This window comes from Diadema antillarum, unplaced genomic scaffold (assembly GCF_040938485.1).
Source record: "Diadema antillarum isolate AM-2024a unplaced genomic scaffold, OU_Dant_1.0 seq00001545_RagTag, whole genome shotgun sequence".
Classification (NCBI taxonomy): Eukaryota; Metazoa; Echinodermata; class Echinoidea; order Diadematoida; family Diadematidae; genus Diadema; species Diadema antillarum.
Window position 1 is genome coordinate 271,427 of NW_027272274.1, and position 20,687 is coordinate 292,113.

Consider the following 20,687-nt stretch of genomic DNA (forward strand, 5'->3'; position numbering starts at 1 on the left):
GACTTGCTGGCTAGCTTCTGTCCACCTCTGTGGACTTCTTCAGGCCAGCAAGTTAGTAAAGGTTGGTAGAAGCCTAAATCTCCCATTGAAGTGGAAATATCTGTCGCTGCAAAACAGTGCACTGTGAAAGCAGTGACTGTGGTGAAATGATGCCGGCTCCAAATCATAGGCCTACTGAGTCATCACTGCTATACAGGCTGCTCCTGGGGGGTGTTTCATCAATGAGTTCGTCGGAGGTTTTCACCGACAAATTTGAAAAGCTACTGAAATCCTTGCATCTGATTGGCTGATTGCAAATTTGTCGGTGAAAACTTCCGACGAACTCGTTGATGAAATGCCCCCCTGGTTAGCAAGTAAGTCCTCATGACCGCCATGTTTTCTTTCATTACACATATTTCTTTATAGCCAAACAAATTGAAGTATAAAATGATGATCGTTTTAGGCCCTAAATTTTTACTTCATTGTAACAAAATGTTGTTATATAGCCACGTTTGTTTCTGAATTTGTTCATAATTCATATCTCAAAATATTTGTTCAAACATAAAAAAGAAAAACAAAACTTCGTATATCACATTACAGAGAACATAAAAAGACAAGAGACCCGCGGGTCTAGCGCTCACCTGAGTATCGCAGGTTCACCTTTCACGCAGTCACTAATCTAAATTATTCACAGCTCTACTAAAATTTGACCAGGCATTCTCAAGTAGAAGATGAAAATGTACAATAAGGGCCCAAATTTTTTAAGATTCCTTAATTTGGGGGGATTGGGGCCCCCTGGGGCCCTCTGGGTGGGGCATGATGCCCATTTTGATAAATTGAGATCCTGACCCCCTAGGGATGCTACCTGCCAAGTTTGATGAAAATCCATCATGAGGTTTTCAGGAAGAAGATGAAAATGTACAATTCAGGCCCCCATTTGGACCTTCCCAACCCCCCCCCCCCCCCCCCCTGCCCCCAAGAGGGGCACCCCTGGATTTGCTATGACCAAACTTGAAACTACAGTCATTAATGTACTCACTCATAGTATTATCTTAGCTCTATAACTTCTGATTCTAGAAAAGATTTTTAAAGATTCCTTCATTTTGGGGGGTTTGCCCCCCCCCCCCCCTGGGGCCCCTGGGTGGAGCATGATGCCCATTTTAACAAATTGAGATCCTAACCCCCTAGGGATGCTACCTGCCAAGTTTGGTGAAAATTGGTCATGGGGTTCTCAAGAAGAAGATGAAAATGTATAATTTAGGCCCCATTAGGACCCCTCCCCACCCCCTCCCCTGGGTCCCAAGGGGGGCACCCCTGATTCTGCCATGAACAAACTTGAAACTACAGTCATCAATGTACTAACTCATAGTATCTACTTAGCTCTATCACTTCTGGTTCTAGAGAAGAAGATTTTTACAGATTCCTTAATTTTGGGGGGTTTGGGCCCCCCTGGGGCCCCTGGGTGGGGCATGGTGCCCATTTTAACAAATTGAGATCCTAACCCCCTAGGGATGCTACCTGCCAAGTTTGGTGAAAATTGGTCATGGGGTTCTCAAGAAGAAGATGAAAATGTATAATTTAGGCCCCATTAGGACCCCTCCCCACCCCCCTCCCCTGGGTCCCAAGGGGGGCACCCCTGATTCTGCCATGAACAAACTTGAAACTGCAGTCATTAATGTACTAACTCATAATATTAACTTAGCTCTATCACTTCTGGTTCTAGAGAAGAAGATTTTTACAGATTCCTTAATTTTGGGGGGTTTGGGCCCCCCTGGGGGCCCCCTGGGTGGGGCATGGTGCCCATTTTAACAAATTGAGTTCCTAACCCCCTAGGGATGCTACCTGCCAAGTTTGATGAAAATCGGTCATGGGGTTTTCAAGAAGAAGATGAAAATGTAAAAAGTTTACGCACGACGGACGACGGACGACGCACGACACACGACGGACGCCGGACGAAGGGCGATCGCAATAGCTCACTTGAGCCTTTGGCTCAGGTGAGCTAACAAGTACTGCACTATTGTGTATTGCAGTACTGCACTGACTGAATCAGAAAAGTTTGCCCGAGAGTAGAATTAATAACATGTAAGAAAAAAAGATCAAGAATTGGAGATAAAATCAGCAATGAGCATAAAAAATCGTATTCTTTACTCAAACAGGAGCGCACCGCACTGTACTAGAATTTCGATACTGAAATGAGTTCTGCCCTAAGGGTATTGAATTGAATGGAGCTTTCTGGTTAACACAGACAAAGGTCCCTGGAATTTTACCTTGAGGTAAAGTGAGCTTGCTATTAAAATGCATACCAGTCTTACATAGCCAGTCAGCCCCATTGAACACAGTTCTTATTTTTTTTCTGTTTTTCCCTTCGTCACGTTTGTTGCTGTTTATTGGGTCTTGTATAATGGAGACTTACAGATGATGCACATGGCTGTGCTTCAATACTCTTACATTTTATGTACAATGCTTTCATCTGCAAAACATTATTGTGTCATTGAATTCGCATAGCGAGTGCTGGGAAGTGGATTGTACGCGTACATGAGAAAGCTTGTATTCACACGTGAATGATCGAATGAGACTTCTTCATGCTAGACTTGGTGTGGAGCTGCCAGCTGGAAGCAGGAACCAGTTTGAATGCTCTAAATCATCTATTCATTTCAGTTAAAGACATAAGACCATTTGCAAATGAAACAAAAACCCAGCATTACTGCTTCAAAATAGTTCTAAGATGTGAGTTCGGGATAGAAACAACCAATGTAAATATTTGAACCAGTATAATCAACGTTAAGGATTGTTGAATATAAAAAAATGTGAACAATAGGTACAATAAAACTGTTTCTAGACTAAACCATCTACAGTTATGGTTTATTGAGAAAAAAACAATGATATCTCCTTTAACAAGAGGCTTTATTGCAAAATTTTGATATGGTAAGATGTTCTGTGTTACAACTGACCTACACATATGCATCATATGTGATATCTTGAACATTACTTTTAAATCACTGCTCCCCATGGTAAACAATACCTTTGATTAACCCATTGAGGATGAGCTGGTTTTGCCAAAACACACATTTTCCATAGATACCTGCCTGAGGATGCCCAGGACTAGTCTTCAATGAGTTAATCATGGAGGTGTTACAGAAGGGGTGGAATCTCTTCACAATTTGGGCAAATTTGGGTGCCGGGTTAAAGAGCATGACAATTCTTATGCAAAATATATTTCACTATAGCTTTGATGTTCCATGGTCCAAGTCAATCCTCCCTATAATGTTTGGATGTGGTGACCAAAGAAGTGGTGCTCAATTCTCCCCCCCCCCCCCCTCCAGATCTCGGCCATCGACCGTGCGATCGCGACAAAAATTGGCACACACATTGCCTATGATGTAATCTATGGTAGCACAAAGTTAAATTTAAAAAAAAATTATCACTTATGCTAAATTATGCTAATTTATGCATAATGATGCATGAAATCAGACAATTTGGTATAAATCACTAAATAAAGCTCAAAATGGGCACATTTTATTTTTTGTGTAAATATTCTTTTTAGTGTCCTGGGCAAATATAAGAGAAAAAAATTGCGGCATCAGAATTTTAGTATACATCAGTATTTTATTGTTTTTTTAATTTCTTATGCATTTCTTTATTTTTTCGACTTTACGTTTTTCATTTTTTCTATGAAACTTGTCCGCAACATTGTTCCGAACAAGAAAATATGCTATTAATTGATTTTAATCAATAAAACCCCAAATAATCATGCTTTTATGAAATTTGCCTGTAAGTACTGCAATGCAGTTTGCATTGAAATTGTACACAAATTCACGTTTTTGAGCAATTTTTGGTCTGACATGCACGTACATATTTATGCGCAACTTCGGAAACGCGCGCCTGGGCATCGCAAATTTGGTGTCAAAAGATGCGAGAGACTCAAAAGAAAAAAAGTCATGAAACGTTGCGGCGATAGCTTTCCGCGTTAGCGATAAATCACGCGGAACGTCGAGGGGGGCCTCGGAGGCCCCCCGGCCTAGTTAGGGTTAAAGGGATGGTACAGTATTGGTGGGGATAAAAATTGGGCTCTTAACCTGTTGAGGACGAGTCCCGAGTATACTCAGCAGCAGTCTATGAGAAATGAGTGACTAGTGTTCTAGCAAAATCAGCCCGTCCTCAACGGGTTAACTTTTTGCGAGATACCACAAAAACACTTACATGTGTATGATATGGTACAGAGCATATCATTTTAACCCGTTCCTTACGGGAACCTGGTTTACCAGGTTCCTGTGGGAGCAACTGATATACGGGAACCTGGTTTACCAGGTTCCCAAAATGAAGACAAGGGTGCCTGCTTCAGTGGCCTAAATTCATGTTTCTTTGTGTTAAAATGCTCAGAAAAATAGGTTTGATAAAAAGATCAGAGTTTATTCTGTCAGGATTTGTTCTCCTGCTGTTTTAAATAAGGGGTTTTTACAGTATTATGTACCTTTTCCTGATTTAGTTTTTTGCTTGTTCTGCTGTAAACTCGTAGGAACATGTACATAATGATTAAGGCTGAGATAAGTTAGAAATGCGGGTTCGCTGACCCCAGTCACCTCATTCAGGTACCTGGTTTTGTGTAGAACAAAAGATTCTGAGAGCTCATCAGCGCACGCTCTAGTCATACCTCGCACCCGATCGATATTTCCATTGTTCACGGGCACATGTAGTTGACCGTAGAAAGGGGGACACAATGAACCGCTTGACTGCCTTCACACAGCTGGATTACCAACCTGTGTGCCTCTCTATCGAAGGGCGAAAAGAATCTCGTTTGGGGGCATTAAAGGCACTCAGAGAATTGCGGAAGGAACGGGTTAAGAGGAATTCAAAATTTATTTGATGAAAATTGGGTTTGGAATGACTGAAACATCCCAAAACAAAGTAAAACAAAGGGATTGTAATAAAGTGTGGGCAGTGTCACACTTTATTACAATTGCTCTTTTTTGGATATCTCAGACATTTCAAAACCAATTTTCATCAAATAAACATTGAATTCCTCATAGAATTACGTACTCTTTCATATTTCATTAAAGAGTTTTCTCATCATCTCACCAAAAAATGTTAGAAACCTGAAATTAGGTCTCAACCAAAACTATACGATCCCTTCAGCTGTACTTCAGAGGAAACATTGAAATGGTTGTGGAACTTGGTGGTAATAGCGTACAGATCCAATCCTTCAAGATTTCCTTCCTTTTTTAAATGTGACCGTGCACCTCAAAACGAACATAAAGTCGCACACACTGATTTTGCGTGAGGACTGAAAATAAGTGAAATGGGTCAACCTAGCCGAACTTGACTTTTTCATATTTTCTGAAAGAGCGGGTCTTCTTTTACATTATGCTAAAATTTGCTATCATAAAACGGGCAGGAAAGTGTGTTTTTTTAGTAGTTTATGTCGAACATTTTTGGTAGAATAGTGTGATTAGGTGTCTTTAGAATTCCTCTTTCATTTCTGAAAAACCTTAAAACTCTTCACTTTCAACTCTAATAACTTTTGAAAGGATAGTGCTACTGCTTTGAAAGTTGGCATTAATTATGGACAGAATGTGTTAATGTGGCATGTTTGATTTCAGTTAATCTGATAATCCCTTCATTGTTGTTACTCTGGTGGTTTACTTCCTGTTTTTCGTCCCATTCATCGCACAGCCAGCGCGGTTTGGTAAAGATTAAGCGCTTGAATAGACACTGTAATTCAGAGCCTCTTTTCTCAGTTCACACTTTTCTTGAGTTCGTGCTTTCTTTCCAATATTTAGATAGGTTAGGAGAGTCCATTTGATTTGAGTTATACATCATTTTAAAGCTTAAAGTCTGCTCTTTCAGAATATGGTCTTAACTAAAAATTCATGTCTGGCGATTTTTTGTTTGTTTTGAGGTGCAGGGTCACAAATGTGCCATGGTTGAAACATCCTCTGTGCTGCATTATTCTGAGATAGCAACATAGTCATGGTTTAGTATGTTCTGTTTTTAAAATCTATGTAACTTTGATAGATTTCTGTTACCATGGACATATAATGAGCAAAGTTGTCAAGAAAATGCAAAACTTTGCTTTGTATATTGTATGACAAATCTATGATTGTTTTCCTTTAAAATGACCAGAAGCTACATTACTGTAAAGGCATGATTTTTACACACAAAGCAGTGACAGAAACTTAGAATTTACTCGCAAATCCAGTAGGGAGCACTGCTTGATAGTCAATCACCACATAAAATGCAAGCCGTATGCGAGAGGAGCAAAAGCATGAGAAACGCTTTCATTGTACCGCAGCATTAGGAGATTTATCGATTGGTTTGTGTGGGTTTGTGCATTTGAGCAGAATATGCGAAGTTGGGGCGTCGTGGACCGAGTCCAATGTCCGAACATGGCACATAAAGAGTTAACCCAACGAGATTGGGCTGATTTTGCTCTAACATGCATTTCCCATTGACACCTGCCCGAGTATACTCAGGACCTGTCTTCAACCTAGGATCTCCTTTATATTCTGTCCAAGATGTAGAGTATGGATTGTGTAATCCGTGTTAGAGGCTAACAGATCTAGACTGTGTTTAAACTACCTAGTTGGATGACTCAATAAAGTGAGATACAACGGTGTATTTGAAGTTTCACTTCTAGCTGTTTATTCTGCCATTGTTGTTGTTCACTTACATTTTGGCAACAGGGGGCGCTAGACCACAGTGGTGGTCTACTACATTGCACAAGGGACAGAGTGTTTTGCCTCTTCAGCCCATGGGCCAGGCCAGATATAGGTACCACCTGAGGTGGCAAAACCTTTTTGGTGTCATTTTGTTTGTCGATCATAGATATGCTTATCAAGCTATGATAGCATTTCCAAATGAGTAGCATAGTCATAGTAAATGAATTTTTAACCAATTTGGTCTCGTTGTTATATCCCTATTATATACTTCTGAATCGAAACTAACTGCTATACAAAGAAGAGCACTGTCTTCTGTTTGTTCACAGGTGTTCTGTAGTAAACACAGTGCACTTAGTCTTTATTCAAGGCAGCGAAGGGAATATCCAAAGGCTATGATACAGTGTATATCCTTTTATCTAAAAGCAACAACAACAACAAAAGCAATTCCTCGTGAATTTTACCGTATTTTTTAATTATTTATCATTTTCCGGTGAAAACGCTACGGTGGAAACGCTACGGTGGAAACGCTAACACCTGGCCAATGTCGCTTTATTTCCATCCAACAATAAAAGATAATGCAAAAACAATGTACCGGTACACTACAATACATTATAATGAATAATATTGTAAATGAACAGGGTGATTTTTGTTTAAAACTGATGTATTTGTTGAGAGGGTAGTATAAAAACAGTATAGATAATCCCTTTATGAGGAACTTTAGATATGATAACGGTACATTGGTCTAGATAAAGACTAAGCGCACCGCGTGACAGCTGGGGACATCATAACCTTTGGATATTCCCTTCGCGGCCTTCAATAAAGACTAAGCGCACCGCGTTTACAACAGAAGTAAGTTAAAAGTACAACACTGAAATCAGATAAAAACTTAATAGGGAAGTGGTGATACCGGTACTGAGAAGTTTCACTATAAGTTCTGCAAAGCAGTCTTGAATAGTTGATATGAATATATGCAAATGAGTGAGCTAATGATGTCACCAGCTCACAATTTTCCACTGATTGTGTAAAAAAAACCCAGCAAATATTCAATGTTTCTGTTTACAGAAGTGTAAACCCTAAATATAATGTGTTGTTTTTTTTTCATTGGTACCAGTAACTGTTGATAATTCAAATTTGAAGAGTTTGTTTGCAAAAACCGCTGAAGAATTTGAAGTACAGTCTCTGTCATAAAGTACAAAATAATACCTTTTAATGATATATTGGTCACTACATAATATGTGACCCTGCACCTCAAAACAAACAAAAAGTCGCCAGACATGAATTTTTAGTGAAGACCATATTCTGAAAGAGCAGACGTTAAGCTTTAAAATGAGGTATAACTCAAATCAAATGGACTCTCCTAACCTATCTAAATATTGGAAAGAAAGCACAAACTCAGGAAAAGCGTAAACTGAGAAAAGAGACTCTGAAGTAGAGTGTCTATTCAAGCGCTTAATCTTTACCAAACCGTGCCGGCTGTTCGATGAATGGGACAAAAAACAGGAAGTAAACCACCAGAGTAACAACAATGAAGGGATTATCAAATTAAACTGAAATTAAGCATGCCTCATTAACACATTCTGTCCATAATTAATGCCAACTTTCAAAGCAGTAGCACTATCTTTTCAAAAGTTGTAGAGTTGAAAGTGAAGAGTGTGGACAAGGTTTTTCAGAAATGAAAAAGGGATTCTAAAGACACACCTAATCCCACTATTCTACCAAATATGTTCGACCCATGTCTGTTTGTTTTGAGGTGCAGGGTCACATATAATGTTCATTAGGCATATACCATAATATCACACATCAGATTATTTTTTGATACATTATTCATATTTCTTGTTGCACTCCCATCAATATTTGTTAACATTCACTAAATGGTGCATTTGACTGTTTGTAAACATGTGATCAAGCAGATTAGCATGACGAATGTACTTCTATATAATCAGTAATGCTGTGTGGTGAGGGAATAAGAATTTGTGTGTGTCTGCATGTGTTTATGTGTTTGTGTGTGTGTGAGTCAATTATTGGATGTGATGAAGAGATGACTGTGTGTATGTGTTTGTGAGTGTACCTGTGTTTGCGCTTGCGTGTAAGTGCGTGTGTTTGTGAGAGAGAGGGAGGGGGGAAGATGTTAATAGAATGTGAGGAAAGGAAGTAACTGGGTCCCTTTTATTCAGTTTGAGTTTTTTGTCACATACAGTGTGTTGAATGTAGTGAATGTATAGAGTTTATAATGAATGATGTTGTAAATGATATCAACTGTTATTTTTTTTTTACAGTGATGAATAACTTGAAATTTGTAAATATTTTGTTTTTTAATCAATTTGTATTGCAGTATTATGTCTATATGAGCAAATGTTGCACTTCAGCCTTTTGGCTGTGAGAACATTTTATCTAATAAATCATAACATACCATAATTCCTGGGTGAATAACTCAATAATGATCAGAATAGATACATTAGGATTTGAGATTGGGGGATATTTGCTTTTGAATCAAAAAGAGAGAAATTTTAACATTTCATGCACAAACAATATGGCAAGGTATGAGGGCATGACCATCATCACTTTACAACTTGCATATACATTCATATTGACTGTTCAAGAACTGATTCCAGAAAAATTCGTGAAACTTCAAAATGTCTAACTTCCTATTTTTCATTCAATTTTGATCCAATTTTCATTGTTGGTGCTCCAGAAATTTACTCTATCTTTTCAGAATAACTTAAAACTACACTGGAATTCCCCTTTAAGGGAAGCAGGAGAGAGATATAGAAGAACTAAGGATTGAAAAGAATGAAATTCTTGAGAGTAACTCACTGGTAGTGGAATGTGTCTGGTTCTCTTGATATTTGATTGTTGAAGCCAATGTACAGGTCGTCCCAAAAGAGGCCTTTAAGCACAGTTTGCCGATGAACGCCGATCCGATTTCGTATCTAGCAGGAAGGGCAGGAATAAATAAAACAGAAAGAAACCAAAACAAGATCATCAAATGTCAGGGATGTGGGGGGGGGGGGGGGAGGCATGGTCACAATCGCACCACTGATGGCTGAGATTTCAGAGGGGATGGGGGCAGAATCAGCCAATTAGACAATCATCATTTTTGAAATTGTAATGTAAGTTTTCCATACATCATAGGGCATATAATGCTTACAAATAGTATTAGTTAGCCCCTGCTTGTTCACGAAATACGGGCAAATATCTATGGTCTGGTGCCATATTCCATGAGGCAGGAGGCAGAACGGAATATGTCACCAGACCACAGATATTTCCCGTATTTCGTAGGAACAAGCAGGGGGTAACGATTTTATCTTTTTAAGTGTATAATCTACATTTTTGGGCATTGGGCTATACGAGTAACACCTCCTTCTCGCTGATTTCCTCTCGTGAATGATGTTGAAATCACCGGTTGTCAGCCATGTTGACTTACACCTCGCAAGCTGATTATGCGCGCATACGTGCGTGCGCAGCTAGCGTGTAGTATCATGACGTCATATCACGGAATACAGAAAATATTCAGTGGCGGATTTAGCGCATGTGCACAATATGTCCTTATTCACGGAATATGGGAAATATTCAGTGTTTGGTCTGAGTAACACAGGTAATACGGGATTTTATCAATGATGTGACTGACCAATGAGATATCAGAATTCACGATCACTAAAAGATAAAAAGAAATATTGAGTGGAAACTGATAGATAGCTGTGGACTAGTGTGGACTACTAGTAACTCATAAACCCCTTGGAGAGTACGACAGCAGGGGCGGATCAAGGAATTCTATAAAGGGAGGCGCAACTAATATTTCTGGTGCCACTTCCGGGATTCATTTCATTTAATTTCTTTTTATTTCTTTTGTTTTCAAAGAAAAATAAAGGGGGGCGAGCGCCGGTTGTGCCCCCCTCTGGATCCACCGCTGTGACAGTATAGTATGTGACCCTGCATAATCTTTACCAAGCCGTGCTAGCTGTGCGATATGAATGGGACAAAACAAAAGATGTAAAGCACCGGAGCATCACCAATGAAGGCATTATCAAATTAAGCTGAAATTGAGCATGGTCTATCAATACATTCTGTCCATGATTAATGCCAACTTTCAAAGCAGTAGCATCATCCTTTCAAAAGTTATAACAGTTGAAAGTGAATGAAGAGCGTGCAAGGGATTTTCAAGAAATGAAACGGGGCCTCTTTATAGACATACCTGATCATTTTTACTCTCCCCCCCCCCCCCCCAAAAAAAAAAAAAAGGCTGCAGAAAAACTGCTGAGAACAAATTTTCCCATTCATGTTATGATCCTAAACTTAGGAATAATGTAAAAGGAAGATAGTTTTTTTCAGAAAATATCAAAAAGTCAAAATTGACTCAGTTGACCCATTTCACCTTTTCTGAGTTCTAAAATCAAGGAGTGTGAAGTTTGGAATGGTTTTGTGATGCACGCTCACATATACACATAGGACTTTGTTCAATCTCACATAGATGTAGACCTATTCTGTTAGCTGTGAACTTAAAAAAATAATAATTCCAATCCAAACCACTGATCTCTATAGTAACAGGAAGGGAGGCAAGGAACTGTGGAATGTTAGTTCACAGTTTGTGGATTAGAAAAAGATTTATAAACTGACTTCATTGTCCAAGTTATTTCTGCAACAGATTACTGTATACGCCGAATATTTCGTGAGGTTTTTATTTTCATGAATTTGGCGAGTCAGCTGCTATTCGCGAAATTGAAAACATGCGAAAATACCGACTCTGATCCCGATATGAATGTGACATACGCATACACATTTCTCCGTTCAGTACAGGACTCCACGATCGCGAATTTAACCACTCGCGAAATCGTCGGGAAGTCTCGATTCGCGAAAATTTAGACTTGCGAAATATACGGCGTATACAGTATCCTGTAGACAGGTGATTGCAGCGTCTGCACAAACTACGCAATATCTACTAGATCTGCAGATAGGCCTATGGGTTGATTTGAGGTTACTTTGAAACACCATTATTAAGCATAGTACAGTGGCAGTACAAGTCACAGTTATAAAGTAAGTTTCAGTAAGTTTCATGAAAATGCATTCAGGGATTGCTACAAATGTAGGGGGAAACACTGAAATGTAGCATTTTACCCTGACCTATGACCTTTAGTATGTGCAGTCAAAATTTGATAACTAATCACAGTTTTGTCCATTCATACATACACCATATGTACAAACACCAAGTTTCACTACGCAATTAAGGAGAAACACAACGTTAGTTTGTTGATACTTGGAGGAGCATTTATTCAACGAACCATGGTAGTGGTACAAGTCACAGTTATACTGCTTATTATCATAGATGGCGCTATTGCATATCAATTCAACAACACCTTAACTGGCGTAATCACTTCTTTCCTCCTTGCAGCAATTATACAAAAATTAACAGTTTTACATACCGCAACACTTACCTAACTTCACAGTACAAACTTATAGTGACATGAGAGCAAACACAATATGAAAATCCTATAAAATATATGTTTAAGTCACCTAACAAATAAACAAAACTTTTACACTATACTTTCTCCAATTAACATCATAAATCAACATACATATACATGTACCTATGTCCATAAATGACTTACATGTAGGGTAACAAAAAACCAATATCACACCTTGTATCTTAAGAAATAACTGCTTACAATCTTCAACATGGGAACAATATGTTTTGCAAGCATCACACTGCACAAATAGCCATTTCTCGGTATCATAAAAACTACATTGTATCAACTTTCATATACAAATATACCTTACTACTGCTGCTCAAACAATTATTATAAACAAAATCTCAAAACAAAGCAAATCATTGTTTTTGTTTTTGTTGTCTGTGACATCACCTACTAGTGCAACCAAAAAAAATTCCAAACCTTGAAAATATTGATAAGACATCTGATCGCATCGGGCAAACATGAATATAAAGTGGATTAATCATAATTGAAAGAGAAATAAAGCTGGCACCATAGGAATGGGAGAAACTGAGGTGACAGACTAAAAGTATACCGACATACGTGTATCTAATAAAGAAGGCATGTGATTAGAAAAAGGGGGATGCATGAACAATTATAAAAGACAGGTGTGAAACATTATACTCTGTATAAGATACAATATAAACTGACTGTTAAAATCGTACTATACAGCACTTGGGAACAATAGCACAATTCGCCTTGACTAGCATTGTACAATATCTGATAACAAACAAAACAGCTTGGTCCCAAGGACCTTATCATAAAGATTTCCCCTGCATAACAAAAACATGCCAGTAGCTAACACACATAATCTGCATGATGTCAGACAACCTAATAAAACAAATAAAAAGAAGTCTCCTTCCTTGGAGGACCTTGATATAAAGAGTTTCCCCATAGAACAAAAATATGCCTGTAGCTAGCACATATCATCAGGATGACCTATTAAACAACAAAAGAATGAATGTACATTGTATATAGTACATGTGAAACATAACATCAAATGTTTTATCAAAAATCACAGTCCTTGAAAAAAAAATTACTAGCTGGGGGATCGAATGAGCACCAGGCACTAGTTACTACGCAAACTGTACATGGGTTGTCACATGATAGTGTAAAACAACAAAGTTCAGACTACATTGTATGTCATTGACGAACAAAACCGGGGGGGGGGGGGGGGGGGGGGGGGGGGGGCCTCGAGGCACTGATCTATTCGAGAACATAATCGGAGAGGTAAGGCGGGGCATGTCGGCTGCGATGGGGATATCGTCGGCTAGGTGAGGGCACACCAGGTGTCTGACAATTGTCTGGAGGAGCTGGTGGGGGTATAGGTTCATCGTGTGGGGTAGACAGTTCATGTGGGATATCGGGGGGCTCCGGTGGCCGGAGGTCAGGTTGCACCGAAGTGATAGCACTGGGATGCAGAGGGGGCATGTGATCATCCGCTACTGTAGAAACCTCAGGAGGATGTGGCGGGGGCCTCGCTTGATCTGTTGCATCAACTCTGGGTAGGTCGCTCACATCATCACCATCAGATTCAGGGGACCGAGAAGGTAAAGTGGGGACATCGGACGGAACCTTCAGACAGGCAGAACGGCGCACACGGTAAGATGTGGACCGAAGTTGGTTACCGACGAACCTGCGAACGTTGCACCACTCATCCTCAACACTACAAACGAGGTAGCGGGGTCGGGAATGCATCTTGGAGCGATCCGTGCGGAGATAGACAAGATCACCAACGTGAATGGTGATGTCTGGTGAAGGGGGCGGTCGTGTGGGTGCCTTTGACTTGACACTTGGAGCATGATTAGCACGACGTCGGTTGTGTTGAGTCATGATGACATCTTGGTCTTTGATAGGGATCTGTTCACTTGTGAACTGATCACGTTGAGTCCAAAGCTCCCGAGCAGATAGGCCATTACCACGGAGCCGACTGTTGAGGCGATTTGTAGCAAAAGCAAGGGCAAGGGGGGTAACTGGGCCACCATGTGGATCATCACGGAGTAGTTCGTCTTCCAGTTCCCGTACTGCTTTTTCAGCGACAGGGTTCTTGTTGACGTTTGTGGGTTGACCAAGTTCGAGGGTAATCCCCTGTCTACGAAGCAACTCATCATTCCGGAGGGCTGCAAAGCCCGGGGCTGGATCTGTGCGCACTACAGCAAGAGGGCCCTCTAGCGGTCGTAAAGGTGGGCACAAATGGAGTAGAGCATTGCGGAGGGAGCCAGCACGTTCATCCGGGATCAGCATGCATGAGGTATACGATGTCACTGTCTCTCTGATGACGAATATGAGCTGTCGTGCACGCTTGATGACATCTGCTGCAAATGATACACCCACCACACATGGCGGATCACTTGTGGATTGGGGTGTGGCAGCATGAGGCACATTCCGAAGTGAGAGACAGCAGTGGCAACCTAGGCTTACCTGCTGAATGGCAGCATCAAGGTCCAAGGCGTAGAAATACCGAGACACCACTTGTTTGAGCTGGTGTGGGGTAGGGTGACTCAGTTGGAGATGGAGGGCAGTGAGAATGCCAGGAAGCACCCTGCGGGGAACTACAATACGCTCTTGCCGTGGCTGGAACGCGCGTTCTTGCCGGACAACAAGGAGGCCGTCACTAGCAATGGTAGCGACCTGTAGGTAACGCTTCACATCGCGAATATCCGTCAATTTCTTTGAAGGGCGGGTACCCTGCTTGAGATGGGCATGTGTACGACGGAGGTCTGCGCATTCAGATTGAATCCGTGCCCACGCATTGCGGGATGTGAATGGCATGCGTGTACGTCCAGACAGAACTTCGTCTATGGTATTGCGGTGAACAGCGGCGCCCTCCAACTGAGCAATGAAAGAGCAAATCTGACACTTGGGCTCTTGACATGGAGGAGCATTCCTACTGGCAAAATCAGCTGGTACATTCGCAGAGCCAGCTAGATGGCGAATGGATACCTGGTACCTACTCACAGTTGTTAGGAATGTGGAGACTCTGGGACTAGCAGAAAATTCTCCACGGCACAGCTTTTCATAGGCCTGAACACATGGTTTGCTGTCAGTAAGGATACAGACAGGGTGATGTGACTGAATAATGAACGGGCTGAAATGCTTGGTGGCAGTGGCGATTGACAATGCCTCCACCTCACAGGGGAGCCAGGTGACTTGGCGGCCATGCAGCTTAGCACTAAAAAAACCAGCCACAAGGGGTTTCTTATCTCTTGTCACATACATGGTGGCACCGAGGCCATGTTTCTTGACTGACCCATCTGTGACAATCCACAACTGGTCGGAGGGAGTAGGAGGAGAGTCTGTGCGAGGCTCTAACACAAAGGTCTCCTCATCTGCAAACTGGGGAGGCAAGGCAAGCTCAAGGAATTCTCCTGGCCAGAGAGTCATGGTTTTAGAAGGAGCTCGGAGAACGTGGGCACGCCTAACAGCATGGCCAACTTTTGACTTCCCAGTGGAACCATAGGAGTACACAGTGCCATCATCCAATGATATCTGCCGCTTAGCTGGTCGAATAGCCACATCATTGCGCTCCATAAATGGGGTCCCAGCAAGGACCTCAACATCCAAATTCTCCACAACCAAGCCCTCAAAATGGAAAACATGACTATCACGAGACAACGTGAGACGGGTTTCACCAATGACCTCCAAGGGTGATGATCCATCGGCTTGGTGGGCAGACTGGGATGTGGGAGCCACAATACATCCTAATGCATGTGCTGTAGAGGCCCGCATCATGTTCCCAGTTGCACCGCTTCAACAGTGACACGAACAACATGATGATTGTAAAAAGCGTCAAAGTAAGGAGACTGACGCACCTGAACACGGAGTGTAGCAGGGGAGTCTCTGGAGTCTGGCCCAGACACCGCATCTGGGTCAACCCGAGTGTCCTGGGGTTCAATGTCATCCGCAAGCATCTCATCACTATCAAAAATCTTAGCAACCTGGCGGGCTTTAGCCATGTACTGCCTATCAGATTCTGGGAGGTAGGGGCATACACTAAGAAAGTGATTGCTGGGGCGGCCAGCCTGGAGACAGAGGGGGCATGACCTAGCAGGCTTAGCGCGAGGTCGAACACGAGATTGTGGTTGAGCGCGCCTAGGGTTAGATTGATTGCGATTGCGCGGAGGAAGGGCAGCGGCACGCATGGCCCTAGAACACTCAACTGACTCAAGGAGACTAGTGAGGGCCTGAGATATTTCAGGCTTAAGAGAAGCAATGGTACGTGAGCGGAGCTCTGTGCCGTACCGCTGTTTGACTAGCTGGGGGAGATCAGGATGAAGCAATTGGAGCTAATGCAACACTATGAAATTTTCGATAGTTGGAGTGAGCTCTTCGTCTTCTGTAATGGTATCGCCATGGTGAGTAATACCTCCACCTGAGGTCAGCAGATTATCCTCTACAAAGGCAAGTATCCTTTGGTACAAGTCCTCTGGCCGTTCATCACTTTCCAACTTGATGTTAGAAAAATCAAGAAAATGGGCACCGGTAGACTGAAAACCGTAATGGAGACGAATTTTCGACCAAATGTCATGGAGTGAAGTGGAACTGCGGACTATACAGTTCCTCGCAATCACAGGACAGAAATTGGCAATCTGTCCTAGCATTAAATCAAGCATGACAGCATTTTGCTGAGCTGTTTTGCGAGAATCTGTGGGGACAGAGCTAGTGTCATCAACAAAGCCCCGATTAGGATTTGTCTTGGTCTTTTTGGACCATGTCACTGACTCGCCTAGGAAGGGTGCAAAGTGCTGGTCGAGATTTAGGGTGTACAGGAGATTCTGTCTCCAACTCTCAAACGAGGTGATGGTTTCTATTTTACCCAAGCACCATTGCTTTGGCACTTTGGCCGTAGCACACGCCATTGTGGGTGTGTGGGACTGTACCGTACAAACAAACTAGTGGCTATTGAAGTCCTAAGTAAAAACTTACGTTTACGGTGGACTTGGCCGTTTTATTTCAGCAGAATTTCTTCCTGTGATGGGCAAGATTTAACTTAGGCTGTGGGTAGTATTCCAGCGCTGCCACCACGCAATTAAGGAGAAACACAACGTTAGTTTGTTGATACTTGGAGGAGCATTTATTCAACGAACCATGGTAGTGGTACAAGTCACAGTTATACTGCTTATTATCATAGATGGCGCTATTGCATATCAATTCAACAACACCTTAACTGGCGCTAGTTAAACCTCAAATAGTTCTTTCATAAGTTACATTGTCTACAAAATCTATCACAGATGGATGGGCGGATGGAAGGATGGACAGAAGGACAAATGAAAAGAAAACATGAAAAATTCATGCCTCCAGTGACACTCTGGTATACAAATTGTCTACATACCTCATTGTGTGCATGGCATATTGTCGTTACAGCACTGCCCCCCCCCCCCCCTGCACCTGGCAGAATGTTGTTAACCCTATGCGCACTCACACACCTTACGACATTCTGCCATGCACAGGGAAGCTCTGTAGCGACAATTTGTCATGCGCACAACGAGATACTGTTTGGTGATTGGAAATAATGCAATCATGTGATTACTGCAGCAAAGATCAAAATCATTACAATCATATTGCAAGCAGTGATGTCGTGTTGGGTTAAAAACAAATTCAAAAATTTGACTGGCTGTATCATTTTATGTAGACCATATTATATATCCAATATTGTCCTATCTATTGCTGTAATAGAACCCCAGGCAGTCCCTTCAGAGTTATAGTTTCCACTCGAGAAAACATTTTCCCTCAGTGCTGCATGTTTCAGGAAAGTATCTCTTGAAAATATATATAACTCCAGTGCTGAAATCAAGCTTCATATCACTCCTCTTCAAAGGTAATATTAGCATAATTCGTTTCCCGTGGTAATGGCATAGGCTTGAAAGTCCCAGATGTGCGGGTACTGGTAGGGGAGAGGCACTCCCAACATGGGGAATAATTGACACCTACCTCCAAGTAGTTGTGTCGCCTTTCTGGTCTCTGCTGCGGGAATGTCGGCTGAGGTCCGATGAAATCGATCAGGAAGTCGTATCCCCCCTCAACAGTCTGGAAGTCATCATCAGTCTCAATCATCTGTTGATGTGGAATCAGTTTTGAATTGATTGTCTTTCATGTGCTTTCTAAACAAACAAGCAAATCACAGGAAAAATGTCTGAACCCTTACCCAAAGGAAAGGTTAAGATAGCATTTTCTTAACCTTTCCTTAACATTTAAAGGTTAATGTTAGCATTTTCTTAACCTTCGTACCAGTCTAAGGTTATCAGCTGGGAATGCTTAACCTTAGCCTTTAAAATCTAACCTTTTAAGACACACTCTTAGCATTTGTCAATAAGCAATAAACCTTTTGACCAAGTCCTTATCCTTTGGCTGAAAATATTCTAAGTCCATAACCTTTAGTGAAAAAAAAAATGTAAGTAGTAAGCCTTTAACCAAAAATTTTCTAAGTCCTTAGCCTTTAAAGTGAAAACATAGTTTTGGTAAGGGTTTGAGAACCCGTCTGGCACCATTTCATATTTGCTTGCAATTTATCGAAAGAGTCTATACTCAGAAACTTACCTGGCTGATGCGATTTGCCAGGATGATGAGTCGTTTTGGAGTATTTTGAGATGAATAATAAAAGTCGGTAAACCGAGTTCAATCTATATACCCAATCTTATTTCAAACTACTGGTATTATATCAATCTCATTTTTAGATCTTTTACATTTTATTTTGATTGGCTGGAAATAGATAACCCTGTAGCTTTTATACACAGTGCATAATTACCTTAAGAAAGCATCAGTGACTGGAGGCAAGGAAAACATACTTTTTTAAAGCACATAGTAGCACAAACAAGTCTCTACAATCTACAGGCACACTGTCACAAAAACGTGGGAAAGCATGAAAACATGAAAATTTGAGAGCACTACATCTTGCGTATTGGCGAGTAATTACAAACCTTTCCTGCTTACTAATCTTCGCCTGAGGCAGAATAGAATATCATATGAACGAAAAAGTGATTTTATTAAAAAAAAGCAAGTGACAAATACGAAATGTGCTTATTTGAAGTGCAAAATTACGACAAATACGAAATGTGCTTATTTGAAGTGCAAAATTTCACCACAGAAATATATTTGCTTAAATTTACAAAGACCTACATTTATGACATACCAAATTACGAAATGAAACAAGAAAGAATAATGTACATGTACACTTGTGTATATTCTTGATGACCAGGACTCTTTATTCATCTTGGAGTATGTGAAAAGAGCGTCAAACCTTTTCAGACAATTAGGGATAGGTGTAGCACCTACATGATTTGTGACTACATGTATGAAAAATCACACTTTTTTCAGTTTTTACTCATGACAATCGAAGTGTGAGACAAAATTTACTGCCTGAATGCACACTGCATAGCAAAAGGGTACATACAATAATTTCAAAGGAAAAGTCCAGATCAAACATGAACGAATTTAATAAGAAAGAAAAAAAATATTCTAAACAAAATGGTGTGAAAATGAAGAAAATTGAATAAGAAATAGGGAGCAAGTTATGTCATTCTGAAATTTCCCATATTTTCAGAAAACATTTCTTGACCAGTCCTTACGAATATTTCATAGGGTGAGGAGATGATGTCATACCCTCAAAATTTTCTACAAATTTCATTTACAGAAAATGATGGAATTTTATATATTTCTCTTTTTTTTGGGGGGGGGGGGTAAGCTAAAGGAAATCCATCCTTTTCTTACCAAAAATAAATGAGAAATTGTGTTTATAAAATTCCAAAATATTTCAATACAGGGTTATCCTTTTGCCTTCATCTGCCACAAAATGACACTTTTCACAATTTCATGTGTGGTACAGTGTATGTACACGGATACATGTATATTGTGAGGGTATGACATCTTCACTTCACTCTAACTAGAATTATCACTGAGGTGATAAATACCCCCGCCCCAAGTGTTGCTTTATAGTACATTTGTATGTGATGTCATGAGGGCAATGACATTAATACCAAGTTTGTGCACTTGTCGTACTGGGAACAGAATAATTTTAGTTTACTGTACAATTACAGAGTTGACACTGAGTATAAAACCTACGTGCACAGCAAATGGAAACATGATTTCCCATAATGCCTGCCAAATATGATTTTAATTGCTTCAAAACTGTGGAAGTTGTTCACTCTACAGGATTTCAAAGAAAACATGCGGTTACCATGGCAACGCTTTGTCAAGTACAAACACAAAGAGTGTCTTGCATAACTACATGTACACCTAAGATAGATCATAGAGACCAATTTTGAAATTGATTGCTCAAATACTATGGAAGTTATTCAATCCACAAGGTTTTGTTAAAATTATGGTAACCATGGCATTGCATTGTCCGACAAACACAAAAAACACCTTGCACACCTATACCTCAATATTATCATTTACCCTAAGTTTCATATAAATTGCTTCAAAACAGTAGGAGTTAAAAATTCATTATTCATGGAACTCCCTCATATCTTATCCTATTTTCATGATTTTTGTACGCACACACGTCTTTGGCTATATATGCATTTCAACGCCCTAAAAGGTTGCTGGTTTTCCTTCACTTCAAAGTCCATAA

The 20,687-nt window shown here is 40.7% G+C and overlaps 1 protein-coding gene across 1 annotated transcript in view; it reads right to left on the reverse strand.

Moving 5' to 3' along the window:
- Window positions 1-20,687, reverse strand: part of LOC139710583 (cytidine monophosphate-N-acetylneuraminic acid hydroxylase-like) — a 136,287-nt gene that overhangs the window by 10,520 nt on the left and 105,080 nt on the right. The window contains exons 12-13 of the mRNA XM_071622506.1: window positions 18,050-18,172; window positions 9,450-9,565 (exon numbers count right to left, since the gene is read on the reverse strand). Coding sequence (XP_071478607.1) covers window positions 9,450-9,565; window positions 18,050-18,172 — 239 coding nt within the window. The remainder of the gene's footprint in view (window positions 1-9,449; window positions 9,566-18,049; window positions 18,173-20,687) is intronic.